This window comes from Phyllostomus discolor, chromosome 1 (assembly GCF_004126475.2).
Source record: "Phyllostomus discolor isolate MPI-MPIP mPhyDis1 chromosome 1, mPhyDis1.pri.v3, whole genome shotgun sequence".
Classification (NCBI taxonomy): domain Eukaryota; kingdom Metazoa; phylum Chordata; class Mammalia; order Chiroptera; family Phyllostomidae; genus Phyllostomus; species Phyllostomus discolor.
Genome location: NC_040903.2, coordinates 201689631 through 201704668, shown reverse-complemented (window position 1 = coordinate 201704668; position 15038 = coordinate 201689631). Strand labels below are relative to the sequence as shown.

Genomic DNA, 15038 nt, shown 5'->3' with positions numbered 1-15038 from the left:
TTGTACAAAGAAAAAGAATGACTGCCCCATCTCACCGATTTCATTTTCCGTTGGTAACCACTGTTAATCTCATGTATTGTGCATTATTCTGAGGCTACAAGTGTTTATCATGCATTTTCTTAGTAACTAAAATATATTTTGAAAGTTTATAGAACACATTTTTCTTTGAGAGGCAAAAAGTACTGGTTTCTATCATACATGCCAAGATCTGATTTGTTAATCCTTTGTGAATGATAGATTTTTGTTTGTTTGTTTTTCAAGCTGCCTGTTGGAAGGGAATAATTATTTATAGCACGGTATTATGGAAAATATTTTCTGTTAACACTTAATTGTGGTAATAATCAATATCTCATGGGCCTTATGCCACAGGGGAAATTAGTTGTCTAGAATTTGCCCAGTTGAGTATGATATGAGTGGATTATTCTTTGATTAGTCATGGTGGGAAAAGTCAATTTTATTTTAGTTTTCTATGGAAAGGTCATTATTTTAATAAAAAATGTAAACATGTATCCAGCTGTTTCTGGAAGAGTCGGCCATGAATTGAAGTACAAATTCTGAACCCTGCATTTAGGATAACATGGTTATTGAACAGATTTCAACACCTGTTTGTTGAAATGCATTTTACAACAGCATATATTATTAAAGATCTCAGGAATCAACACACGGAAAAGTCAGAATACAGTCCCAGAAACAGAAGGTCTTTGTTTTTGTTTCACCTCCATTCATTGAAGGCTCCACTTATAAAAGCCATTCTAATTTTTATTCTTACTGTACTATTTTTTATAACTAAATATAAAGACTTTAGACTTTTTGATATCTTAGTAGTAAATTTAATTGGTTGATATGGGTCTCTGAAAAAAAATGTGTTTTTGTATTAGCTGGTTAGTATTTTTCCCTTCTGTAGCAGAAATAAAAAATTAAAATGAAGAGGCATTAATGAATGCAGTCTTTGTAATAATTCTTGTTGGGAATTATTACTCCATAGTGATAAATGTATGCTGTGTTGTTTGGTGCAGAGCCCATGCCCTCCTATTTACAGCTGTGCTTATGTGCTCTTTGGTCTTCTCAGTTGCAGAAAATGGCATCATAATCTGTCCAGTGGGCACCTAAGAGTCACTGTACATCTTTTTCTTCATACCACAGTTTCAGTCCATGATAAAACCTTGCCCTTTTTGTTTCTGAAATCTTGCTCAATTCCATCTTCTTCTGTGTAATACTTCTCTTAAAAGCACCATCACTTCATTGAGTTCACTGCAGTGGCCCCCATTGAAGCTGGTCTTTCTCCTACATGTTCCGCATCTTTGCTCCTGATGGTAGCCAAGTGATTTTCAAAAATTGACATTAATTTTTGACAATTGTCTCCAAATTGTCTCCAGATTTTTGAATGGCTGCCTCTGTCATTCAGGACTCCAGTGAAATGTCATCACCTTGATAGACTCCTCTCTCCCCTGCTCTCCTTTTTGTTACATAATTGGTAGCAGATTGCAACTGTTCTGTATTTTGCCATTTTTACCTAATATATTTTTGAGATTTGAGTTTGTTCCCTATTAGCATCTATTGAGCATTCTAATTCCTTTCTTTTAATATTTAAAGCATTCCACTGAATGAATGTTTTATAATTTATTTACACAGTAAATTAATAGGCATATTAATGGGCAGTTAGTTTGTGTCCATCTTCTGCTTTCATACATAGCACTGCAGTGAACGGCCTTGTACATGTGCCATATTTTCACGTGGGAAAGTAAATTGGTGGAGTAAATTTCTAGAAGTGGATTTATAAGACTAAAGTCTACAGGGATTGTAATTTGTTACGTATTGTTCAATGTTATAATCAGAATAGCAATTGCCTTCTTTTAGCATTTTTATCTGAGAATTGACATTTATCTTACCCTTTCCTAAGAAGGATGAATGGTGACCCACTGTAAAATTAAAATATATGTTGAAATTCTAATTCCAACTGTCCCCTAATATAAGACTTCTTTATTCTCTTTGGGATCAGATCCCCATACTCCTCCCGTCACCACTCCCACCCCCAGCAGTTTTTTTGGACACATGGTTACTCAAGTAGAGATGACATTTCCCAGTTTCTCTGTACAGCTAAGTTGAGACCATGTGAATCAGTGTGAGTGAAAGTCATGCATGCCACTCTGACTTGTCTTCTTGAAAACAAAGCTACTTGTCTGGAAGTTTCTCCCTCTCCCTTTATGTGGGTTGAAATGAGGATGTGTACTGACCCAGCCTAAACCATGCCAATGAGGCTAACAACCTAGGGGACAGTGAAGCAGCAGCAGATGGAAAGGAACCTTAATCTCTGACTGACCCGAGGGAGCAGAGTGGCCTGCTGCGCTCCTGCTTTCTTCTGGACTATAATATGAGACAGAAACAAACTTATTTAAGCTGCTCTGGATTTAATCTCTTTGAAATAGCCTAGATGGTACCTTAACTGATACAGAAATGTTTCATAGAAATTGGGGAGAAAGAACAGGCAGAAAACTAGGATTATCCAAGTGTATGTTTTAGGTCTTTGGTTGTTGCTGACTTAATTTGGGTTGTGTGACTCACAGTCTTAGCAGTAGAAAAGGGGAGATATTTTGAGCATATTGATATGTCTGGATGATTGGATCTATAAAGATGCTTTTGTCGATTTGGAGGTTTATAATTTACCACTCTTGGAAATCGTAAAATACTTTGTGTGTTTATTCATTTTAAATCATGCTAGTAGTGTGTGTGTGTGTGTGTGTGTGTGTATTGTTTTATTTTTCTTCAGGCTTGAATAAAATAGAGCATAGATATGTTGATTCTCCCATGTTCTAATGGATGTGTAAGACAATAGTTGTTCTTGCTTAGCATTTTGTGGTTCACTAAGTAATTCTCTCTTTCAGTTGAGACAAGCATGGGTGGACCTGGAGATTATCATGCTAAATGAAATAAGCCACTCAAAGAAAGATAAATACTATATGGTTTCACTTACACGTGGAATCTAATGAACAAAATAAACTGACAAACAAAATAGAAACAGAGACATGGACACATGGAACAGATTGACAGCTGTCAGAGGGGGAGGGAGGAGTGGGGACTAGATGGAAGATGGTGCAAGGATTAGCAAAAAAACATACGTATGACCAACAGACAAAGATAACAGTGTGGTGATGGCCCAAGGGAAGGGGGGGTGGGCACTGGGTGGAAGTAGGCAAAGGGGGGCAGGAATTGGGGACATCTATAATAGTGGCAACAATAAAAATAAAGTTAGCCCTGGCTGGTGTGGCTCAGGAAACAGAGTGCTGGCCTGCAAACCAGAGGGTTGTGGGTTAGATTCCCAGTCAGGGCACAAGCCTGAGTTGTGGGCCAGGTCCCCAAGTAGGGCACACTCAAGAGGCTACCACACATTGATGTTTCTCTCCCTGTCTTTCTCCCTGCCTTCCCCTCTTTCTAAATATAAATAAATAAAATCTTTAATAACATCAAAATAAAAATAAAGTTAAAAAAGATAAAAAGATCAATTTTAGTAGTAATAATTGAGAACCTCCAATTGATAGCGGCCTAAAAAAGACAAAAGTTATTTCTGGCCGTGGAAAGGTCTTAGGTAGGGAGTTCAGGTTTCCGCTGTACTGAACTACAATGTATAAGGTGTTCTGGCTCTTTCGGTCATGCTCTTCTTGTTTTTCTGCTGTTATGACCACAGATTCGTGGTCTATGATGGCAGCACCTGTGTGTCACGCAAGATGAAGGAAGGGATGAGTATGAGAGCAAAAGGCACTTATGTGCTGTCTCTATGGATAGTTTCTTGAAGTTGCCACTTGACACTTATGTATGTATCCCATTTGCCAGAATTTAATATGGCCAGCTAGTAGCTGAGGAAGCCAGAAAATATATTGTTTACATTTGGTAGCCACCAGATTTCTTTATTATGAAAGACATGGAAGTAGGGGAGTAGATATGGGAGATAACTATTAATCCATACCATGTTATTTATATTTTCTGTCCCACTACTTCTATACTCTAAACAAAATTTGTTTATTTATTTTTAGAGAGAAGGGAAAGGAGGGAGAAAGAAGGGAGAGAAACATCGATGTGCTAGAGAAACATGGATCGGTTGCATCTAGCATGCCCCCAGTTGGGGACCTGGCCTGCAACTTATGCATGTGCCCTCACCGGGAAATGAACTGGTGACCTTTCAGTTTGCAGGACAACACTCAACCTACTGAGCCAGACCACTATGAGCTACTTCTGTACGTTTTGATTTACACATATGGCAATCTGGGCAAGTTATTTTTTCCATTTTATGGATGATGATATTGATTTTTTGGAGATTAAATTCGTTGTACAGCTCAAATAGTGCATGCTTGATCTAGAAGGCTAATCACAAGGCCAGTGTGTGGCACAGTGGGGAGTAAAGTGGTGGTCATCCATCACTGCATTACAGAGAAGCCAAATACCAGTGAAAACAAGTATTTTGAGATGGAGAACAAAGTTCTATGGAATGGATAGAAATTTGTGGATGGAATGGAGAATATGTGTGTGTGTTTTTTCATCAGACTAGCTTATTTCCTGGGTGAGGATTTATTTGAAAACAGACTTAAAAATTGCATTAGTTATCTATGGCTGCATATCAAATTTCTCTGAACTTACTGGCCCATCACATTTACTATCTGACCATTCCTGTAGGTTAGGAGTCCAGACGTGGCTCAGCTGGCTCCTTTGGCTCTGGGTCTGTCATGGCTGTGATCATCTCACATCTTGCATGGGGTGGATTTCCTTCCTAGCTCATTTAGTTCCTTAGTAAATTATTGGACTGAAGTATCAGTTTGTCATGACCTGTTGGTCAGAGGCTTCTTTGGTTTCCTTGACATGTGGCCTTTGCACAGAGCATCTCACAACATGGCTTGTTTCATCAGAGCAAGCGAGCAAGAAGGCCAGAGAAAGGGCCAGCAAGGTTAAGATGGAAGTCACAGTGTTTTGTAACCTAATTATGGGAGTGACATCTCATTACTTGTTCTGTGTTGTTCATTAGAAGGAAGTCACTAGGGCAAGTCCTCAGTCAAAGGGAAGAAATTGCACAAGTGCACGAACACTAGGGAGAAGGGGCCACTGAAACTTTGTCAGAAGCTGCCTCGCACAAGCATTTCAAGACTGGGAGAAAGTCCTCCAAATACAGCAACTTGACATCATCACACGTACTGGCCACGTGGGATGATAATGTCTAAGTGGTGAAGTAGATAATGCCTAAGTAATTGTAGATTTTGGTTTCAGTATTTGGTTACTTGAACTGCTTTCATTTTGGTAAGATGCTAATACACACAGCCTTCTCTCCTGACGTATAGAGCTGATCCAACTCATTGAATTTAATTAGAGAAATCTTAATTTCTTATTCAGCGTTGATCCTCAATAGATAGTGAGCTCTTAGAAGGCAGGGTCTGTGGATGCAGCTTGTGTATTGCTGTGTCCCGAACCTCTAGCTTGCACACTAACCGGAGCAGATTAGTGTTCATGCGTGCTTACTGGAGGAGCACCTGGAAATGGACTTGGGCTTCCAAGATACTACTGGAAATTGGGACTGCTGTGTGCTCATTTCTCTCACTGGTTCGTTGTGTGATCCCTGATTAATAGCTTCATCAGTGATTCATATCTTTTGATTTAACAATTTCGTTTAAAGTTTGTATCATTAGTTTACAAAAATAATCTGACATAGGAGTGTTTGTCGCAGCATGCACCAGTAAAAATAAATAATTGTTATCCTATTATCAATAAGGAATTACTTCAGTCAGTTATGGAGAACTATGCACTTGTTAGGAATGAATATGTAGATTTGCTTGTTATTATGGAAAATTGTCCATAGTAAGTGAACAGCAAAAAAGTTTATAAAACTACATGAAATACCCAACTTTTGTTCAAAAAAAGAAATGAAATAGATATGTATTTGACCAGTCATGCACATATGCTTAGAAAACTTCTGGAAGTGTACAATGAAATGTTTAACAGTGGTTTTTCTTTTATGGATGGTATTAGCAAATTGTTTCTTACTTTTTATCATCCTATATTGTTTATTTTTAATTGTGGTAAAATGTATAACATAAAATTTACCATCCTGGCCATTTTGAAGTGTTCAGTTCCGTAGTGGTGTGTACGTTCACCTTGTACAACCAAATCCAGAATTCTTTTCATCCTGCAAAACTGAACTGATACCCAGTAAAAGTAACAAGATCCCATTCAAAACATCAAACCTTTCCTAGGCATGCTGCCTCTGGCAAGCACCATTCTATTTTCTGTCTGTATTTGTATTTGACTATTCTAGGTACCTCATGTAAGAGGAATGATACAATATTTTTCTTTTGTAACTGGCTTATTTTATTTTGCATAATCTCTTCAAGGTTCAGCCATGTTATAGCATGTGTAAGAATTTTCTTTCTTTTTAAGGCTCAATAATATTCCATTGTATGTAGAAGTCACGTTTCTTTGTCAGTGGACACTTGGATTGCTCCCATCTTTTGGCTTTTGTAAATAATGCTGCTATGAACAAGGCGGTGGTGCAGATATCCGAGACCTGCTTTCAATTCTCTTGGGTGTATACCTAGATATGGAAATGCTGGATCATATGGTAGTTCTATTTTGAATTTTTTAAAGGAGCCACCACACTATTTTCATAGCGCCTGTACCATTTTGCATTCCCACCCACCGTGCACCAATTCCAGTGTCTCCACTTTTTTTTGATAGTAGCCATACTAATGATTTTGAGGTGGTTCTGTGTTATTTATTTTTTGGTGTGTTGCTATTATTTTTTATATTCACAGTGCACAATAAAGATATTTCCATTTTATAAGAGTTGAATGAGTTAACGACTTCAGTTTGTTTTTTTTAGTATTATTTCTTTTACCGCAGTTGCTGCATTTATTTCATATGCAGTAGTGAATTTTTTGTTGTGATATTAGGGTTGATTTTTAGGATAAATCAGAAGCTTGATGCTGAGGAGTATTTTGAGTTTTTAGTAAACAACTGTGACTATCATAGTAAATGTCTTGTTTTTAAGCACTAGAAGTTGGAAACAGCAGACTTAGTAAAACTGGAAACACCAGTTTTAGTAAAAAGTAACTACTGATTTTTTGAGAGAATATTTTTGTTCACCCTTTATTAACTTATTAAGCTTATGTGTACTGGTGTGTTTTGATAAACAACTTGATCTGAGGTAATATTTATCATAAAATTAATCTTCTTTAAATATACAGTTCATTGATTTTTTTGTAAATGTACTGAGTGTTGCAACCATCACCATAATCTAGTTTAGAAAATTTTCTTACTCCCAGAAAGATCCCTGGTGACCAGAACTTTCTTGGCCATATAGACTTGGCGGCAAAAGATTTCTGATAACAGAACTGTATTTATTGTTTCTCTTAAAAAAATGCAAATGCGTTCTTGTTCTGTTCACCTGCACCAAATATACACATCATCAAATAGTACAGATTTTAATTTCAGGGAGTGCACAATGATAATGCATGATGTGTTTTTGTATTTTCCAAATGTTGAGCAAGGAAAATCTTGCATCAGACATAAACATTCTTTCATGTTTATTTTAGAGAGTACCGATTAATTATTTTTTAGTTTGACTTTAGTTTTTGATCTTTTACTGCTGGCTTATTTTAAGCAGCTCACAGTAGACAAGATTGAGAAGCTAATGAAAAGCCCTTTCAATTATTTGCTGCGCATAAACATCAAAACCTTCCTAGGCAGGTCATTCTTATAGATAATTAAAATGATAAGGAACTAAACAGATAGAACAGTTTATCAGATTAATAAATGCAGCAGCTTGCAAAATTGCTGTTTTCCTTCTGTTTCACCAGAGGGCACTCTTTTCTAGTTTATTACTTTTAACTGATCTATTGAATTAATATTTTATACTTTGAAAAATGTAAGTCCTTTATTGGGATCCAGATTTGGATTGTTTTGAGACTGCTGATTGTTTTCTTTTGTGAGTGTCAGTCATTTTTATTTTTTGTGATCTGTTTTATAATTGTGTCATGAAAAAGGCCTCTACAAACAGTGTACCTGGCATAAAATGGCTCTTTGATTTACCCTTTTTTCACTAACAACAGCTCTATAGTGTCACTGACTTTGTTCGTTGGTGTTAAGGTTTCAGACCGGGTGGAGCGACGGCTTCAGGAAATAGAAAGGGAGATGCGCACAGAAAGAGAGCTGGTGGAAAGACGTCAGGATCAACTGGGACTCATTTCTTTGCAGCTACAAGAGGTTTGTGAAAAACACCTTCTCAGAATGTTAATCTTGAGTTTGGATATTGGTTTAGTTATTGTTAAAATGGTAATGGTTCCTTAGTTGCTGCACGTGATGGTGTTCAGCCCACATGAGAAATGTAGCCTATTGGTTACAGTTTAATGGGTGAAGACAACTCTCTTTGGGTCAAACCCAGAGTCTACTGCTTGCTGGCTGTGAGACCACAGGCAAGTTTCTAAGCTTTTCTAGGCCCGTTTCCTCTGTGGAAAATGGAAGTGATCATGGTTTTAACCTGATCAACTTGGTGCAAGGATGAATGAGTCCATGTCAGTAGAGCACTTAACATGGCATCTGCAATGTGCTCAAAAATGGTAACTGAAAGTATAATACTCTGATTAAAGTTTCTAGACATGCAAAGGTCAGCAAACTGTGGCCAAATGGATTGAATCTGCCCCATTTTTGTAAATAAGATTTTACTGGAATACAGCCATTCCCATTCATTTCCAGTTTTTCCAGGGGTGCTTTTGTGACGCGATGGCAGAGTTGAGTAGTTGTGGGAGAGACTGTATGGTCCACAAAACCTAAAATATTGACTAGCCTTTTATAGAACAAATTTGTCAGCCTCTGGGCTAGACTATCATCAAACCAGGTAAAAATAGAGGTCACTTACTTCTTAGATACCCTCTTCATTTTGAAATTCCAGGCTTATGAAGAAGTTGAAAATTAGAACAAAGAATTTCTGTATATCTTATACCTAGATTCCCCAGTATTCGGATTTTACTAGACTAGCTTTATTACTTTTTGTGTGCATATTCATATACACGTACATTTTTTTGAGTTGGTTGCACATATGATGTAAATATTTTTGCCCTTAAATAATATGGTATGTATGTTCTCTTCCTTAATCACAGCACATTAACATGGGATCAATAGTATGATTTAGTCTATAGGATTTATTCCAATTTTGCCACTAATGTCTTTTTCTGGTCCTGTGCAGGGTCGCCTACAGCATTTGGCTGTCATGCTTCTTTAGTCTCCTTTAATCTGGGACAGTTTTTCAGTCTCTTTTCGCCATTCATACCTTGATACTTTGTAGACTACTCACCAGTTATTTTGTAGAATGTCTTTCGTTTTGGGTTTGTTGATGTTTCCTCACAACTAGGTTCAGGTTATGGACTTCTGGCAGGGAACCCAGAGCCCTGACATTGAGCCCATCCGGACGTCATGTCAGGATGTACATAATGTTGATCTGTCCCATTGCTGGTGAAAACTGAACCTTTGGTTGAGGTGTTGTCTGCTAAGTGTTTCCACTGTAAAGTTACTGTTATTTATTTTTTAATTATTCCTTTTATGGGGAGACTCTTTGAGACTTGCAAATAGCCTATTTATTATACGCATGAATTTTAGCATCTATTGTTGATTCTTATCTGGTGAAACACTTATTACTGTAAGGGATGCTAAGTGGTGATTTTTGAAAAAAATTCCATCATTTTGTTTATGTGTGTTAGTTGGAATCCTACTGTAAGGAAGGACTTTACCTTTTTTTTTCTTCATTCATTTTTATTGGTATAGATTTGTGAATTCTCATTTTATTACATTAGTTATGTATTAAAAATTTTTGTTTACTAATCTTAGAGAAGAAAGGGACGGGAATACACACACACACACATGCACACAAGAGAGAGACAGAGAGAGAGAGAGAGAGAGAGGATATATCATTGATTTATTCTTCCACTTATTTAAGCATTCATTGCTTTCTTATATGTGCTCTACCAGAGATTGAACCTATAACCTTGGAATATCAGGATGACACTCTTATTAACTGAGCAATCAGCCAGGGCCAACATTTGAGTTTTATTATTATTATAGAAGATAAATTTGTCAAAATTCCCTTAAAATGTTTTTTAGATCTATGCATAAATTAAACAATTAGAAATAAGAAAACAAAAAGATTAAAAACAGAAGGGATTTTTTCTTTTACCAAATGTTTTTCTTCAAAAGAGATATTCTGCAGATCCACTCATTTGTGACTGAAGATTATTGACCCTTATTAATTGACAGATTAAAAAAATGTTAAAGTAAATGCACTGATGATTGAAAATTAGGAACAAAAATTGCAATGCTGAAATTATAATGTAAGCTGATAGAAAAATCTGCTTTTGTTTTCTAAAATTCTGTTTTCCTTCATTTCACAAAAGAGACATACCCTTTTTAGTTGGTAATTACTTTGAAGAGGATACTTTGTTGAATAATTAGATACAGCATGTGGGTAGCCTTTTTTTTTTTTAACCTTGATTTTTATACATTTGTTCTCAGAGCAAATTGCATCTGGTGAGCATAATAATAGTAACTGAAGAGACAATTGTTCTCTTTTGTAAGAGAAAATTAGAGAAATTTTCCATAGTATTTTCTTCTTTCTTTGCAGAATGCACAAAATTACAAAGAAAGAGGTAGAGGGAGATTGCTTCCCATCCCCTTTGAGAAACTGGAACCTGAATATTTGCATTGTAATTGTCAGTTTGACTAAAAGCTTGAGCTGTGATTTGGAATTCCATCTTTGACAGTACAATAGAGGATCACTATTGATAAGAACTATTTAATTTCATATTTTGTCACTTTAATATAAGCAGCGACCTATATGCTTTTAAAAGATGGTTCTGGATTAAATAGTGCAGTGGAAGCTGGAAAGTATTAATTTAGGCTGATGTGTTTCCCAACTCCCAAGTTAAGCGGCCAAGACCTTTCTGGAAAAGGTTGTGTTTAAGGAGAGAAAACACTTCGCTTTCTTTTCAATATTAAAAAAATACATATGGAAATACCTATATTGTTTGATAATAGTAATTGGTGTATTTTGTTTCTGGCTATGGAAAGAAATTGAATCTGTAGGTGAAAAAGCATGCCTGTACTTTTAGCCATTCTGTCTCCCTAAAATATATAATAAATGTTAGTGAAAATTATGACATTTAAAAGTAGTTAGATTAAGGGTGTTTATTAAAAATTCCAGGATATCAGAGATTTCTAGGTATAATATCATATTACAGGGAGACAGTCTGTGCCTTTGGCTAAAACCCATTTCTTTTTAGTGATCTAATAGGTCCTGAGAGCTTTATCTTTTCCCATTTAATTAAAAACAGTATTGATCATTGAAAATCAGTTGCAGGAAAGCCACTCTCATTTTCTTGTTTAGATTTTAAGGAATTGTTGACTCTTTTCTCTTTCTCAGTTTTATGTCTTTTCTGTTAGTCTAAGCAAAGGGGCTGTGCATACTCTGGAATCCGTTCCCTTTTTTAAGGCTCTACTACTGTGCTGCTGATGTCACATGAATGTCAGATTTTCATGACTCTGTGAGGATCGTCACTGGCCTTCAGACCTCCGGTGTCACAGGTTAAACGACGTTGTTTCGGCACCTCAGTAGAGGTCTCTTTAGAGAGATGAGTGTTTTAGTTCTGCAATGATATTCTTTTCATGTATCTTCCAATTTTAAATGGTTGTGCTAGTATTCTGAACTTTTACTAATCAGATTCAAATATAAGCCCATTATCAATCTTTCCTTGTCGAACCGTTGTACAAATGAGAAAGTGTTCGTTTAGGACTTCCGGCCAAGATGGAGGCATACTCTTTGCCTCCTCGCACAACCAAAAGAAGGACAGCAACAAATTTAAAAACAAAAAATAACTAGAACTGCCAGAAAATTGAACTGTATGGAAGTCCTACAACCAAGGAGTTAAAGAAGAAACATTCATTCAGACTGATAGTAGGGGTGGGGATGGGCAGCAAGGTTGTGGTTGGGGGAGCAGGCAGTCCCACATTTGTGTACAGACAAACCAGGAGGAACAAATGGGGAGCGAGACAGACTGCACAACCCAGGGTGCCAGTGCAGGAAAAGAGAGCCTCAATACATCTGGCTGTAAAAATCTGTGGGGGTTATGGCAGCAGAAGAAACTCCCAGCCTCACAGGAGAGTTTTTTGGAGAGACCCACAAAGTCCTAGAACGTACACAAATCCGCCCACTGAGGAATCAGAACCAAAAGGGCCTATTTGTTTGTTGGCAGCAGGGAAAGTGACTGGAAGTGGGGCGAGGGCCGAACAAATGACATTGTTCCCTCTCTGACCCCTCCCCCCACATATAGTGCTATAGTGCAGCAATGTAGGTTACCCCACCCTGGCAAATACCTAAGGCTTTGCCCCTTACAATGTAACAGGCACACCGAGACAAAGAAATATGGCCCAAATGAAAGAACAGATCAAAACTCCAATAATGGAACTAAGCAGTGAAGAGATAGCCAACCCATCAGATGCATAGTTCAAAACACTGGTAGTCAGGATACTCACAGAAATGGTTAAGTATGGTCATAAAATAAAGGAAAAAGTGAAGGCTACAAAAAGTGAAATAAAGAAAAACACACAGGGAACCAGCAGTGAAGGGAAGGAAACTGGGACTCAAATCAACAATTTGGAGCAGAAGGAAAAAACAAATACTCAATCAGAACAGAATGAAGAAACAAGAATTCAAAAAATGAGGAGAAGCTTAAGAACATCCAGGACAGCTTTAAATGTTCCAACATCTGAATCATAAGGGTGCCAGAAGGAGAAGAGGAAGAGCAAGAAATTGAAAACTTATTTGAACAAATAATGAAGAAGAACTTCCCCAATCTGGCAAAGGAAATAGACTTCCGGGAAGTCCAGGAAGATTAGAGAGTCCCGAAGAAGTTGGACCCAAGGAAGCATACACCAAGGCACATCATAATTACATTACCCAAGATTAAAGATAAGGAGAGAAAAGCAGCAAGATCTTAAAAGCAGCAAGAGAAAAGCAGACAGTTACCTACAAAAGAGTTCCCATAAGACTGTCAGCTGATTTCTCAAAAGAAACCTTGCAGGCAAGAATGGGCTGGAAAGCAGTATTCAAAGTCTGAAAGGTAAGGACCTACATCCAAGATTACTCTATTTAGCAAAGTTATCATTTAGAATGGAAGGGCAAATAAAGTGCTTCCCAGATAAGGTAAAGTTAAAGGAGTTCATCATCACCAAGCTCCTCTTATATGAAATGTTAAAGGGACTTATCTAAGAGAAAGAAGATGATCAAAAATATGAACACTAAAATGACCACAAACTCACAGCTATCAACAACTGATCCTAAAACAAAAACAAACTAATCAAACAACTAGAATGGGAACAGAATCACATAAATGGAGATGACATGGATGGTTATCATGGGGAGGAAGGTGGGGAGAATGGGGAAAAAGGTATACGGAGTAAGAAGCATAAATGGCTGTACGAAATAGACAGTGGGAGGTTATGAATAGTATAGGAAATGGAGATGTCAAAGAACTTATATGTACAACCCACAGGCATGAACTAAGGGTGGGGAATGCTGGTGGGAGGGGGTCAGTGCAGGGTGGAGGGGAATAAAGGGGGAAAAGGGACAATTGTAATAGCATAATAAAATATATTTAAAGTTTCTATTTAACATTAACTTATCGTAACACAGACTCCTCTGATCAGATACATAATAGTAAGGTATCCTTGATTAGTAAATGCAGTGGAGTGCTAGGAATGGTGGTTACTAGGGTCACTAAAAAGGTATTTTGACTGTAATCCCAAGTCAGAACACTTGCAGGTCCAAAATTCACATGGAATCCTAGATAACATGTTTAACTGTTGACTGTGGCATTTTGTAAATTTCTGACTTGGTTTTTACTAGCTGTTTCTTGTAAATTGAATGTTATTTTTTCATATTCAATTGAATTACTTAAAATGAAAAACAGGAGATAAATGCTGGGTGTATATTTGTATATGCTTTTCAGAGCATGTGATAGCCTGTTAAAAGGCCAGTTCCCTTGCCTACCCCCATCAGGAATATTGTGCATGACCTAGGGAGATTGAGATGCCTTCAAGTTTAAAGGTGCTCCATGGAAAAGCCTATGAGGCAGGCAAACCAGGGAGTCTTAATGGAAGATGGTGAAGATTCGGTGAGGAATTCGGTGTAGGGTGGGAGCTCAGCTCAGTGTATTTTCAGTCTGGAAAACTAGATTGTGTAAGCTTCATCAATAAAACAAGGCTATATGCAGAAAAGTTCAAGTAATTGATATTGGCTTTTTTTCCCAACATTTTTCTTCATCTTGTGGCATCTGTACAAATTATGAAAAACCCAATAAAGAAGTAGCTATTCATCCCTTCTCAGAAATGTAACTGTGGCTCTAGAGACACTTGAGTAAAATGGATACTTCATATAAGAAAAGCCTTGGGTACTATTTATTAATGTATTTGGTTTGGACTCATTAAGGCAGAAGTTTCCAAAGAAGCCAGGAGTGTTTTCCTGATGTCCTCCTAATAGTGCTAGCATCTCCCTGAGACTTTGGTGTTAAATCAGAGGAAAACGTAGTCCGACAAACGTGCTAAGGTGGTCCCGATAACTTCTCCTGCATATCCTTTAGTGAGTATCCTAGTTGATTTGGAGACGTAGATTTTGAACTCCACTTCACTTACCTTTCCAGCGATGAACCCGAAAGCTTCTGCGTGGGCATTCACTTTACCCTCCTCTTCTTGTTCCCATAGTCCACAGGTGGCACACATAAGGCCTATGGGCTGAATCTGGCCCTCCACCTTGTTTTATCTGGCCAGCACCTTGTTTCTACCCAGCGGCAGCACCAAGCTCTTGCTTAACTGTTAAGGAGTAGTCCCAAAATTTATACATTTATACAGTCCTAAAATTGCATTGGCCCTTTGAAGGCAATGTGGCAGATGTGGCCCCTGGTGAAAATGAGTTTGATACCCATGCCATAGTCCATGCCTTTTTTTGTGCTTGTCCCTACATT

The 15038-nt window shown here is 37.4% G+C and overlaps 1 protein-coding gene across 7 annotated transcripts in view; it reads left to right on the top strand.

The window, feature by feature from the left end:
• CEP128 (centrosomal protein 128) overlaps nt 1-15038 on the top strand; it is a 433346-nt gene that overhangs the window by 49042 nt on the left and 369266 nt on the right. For all 7 annotated transcript variants that reach the window (XM_036012776.1, XM_036012791.1, XM_036012780.1 and 4 more), the window contains one exon: nt 8122-8238. In XM_036012776.1, the coding sequence (XP_035868669.1) occupies nt 8122-8238 (117 nt within the window). The remainder of the gene's footprint in view (nt 1-8121; nt 8239-15038) is intronic.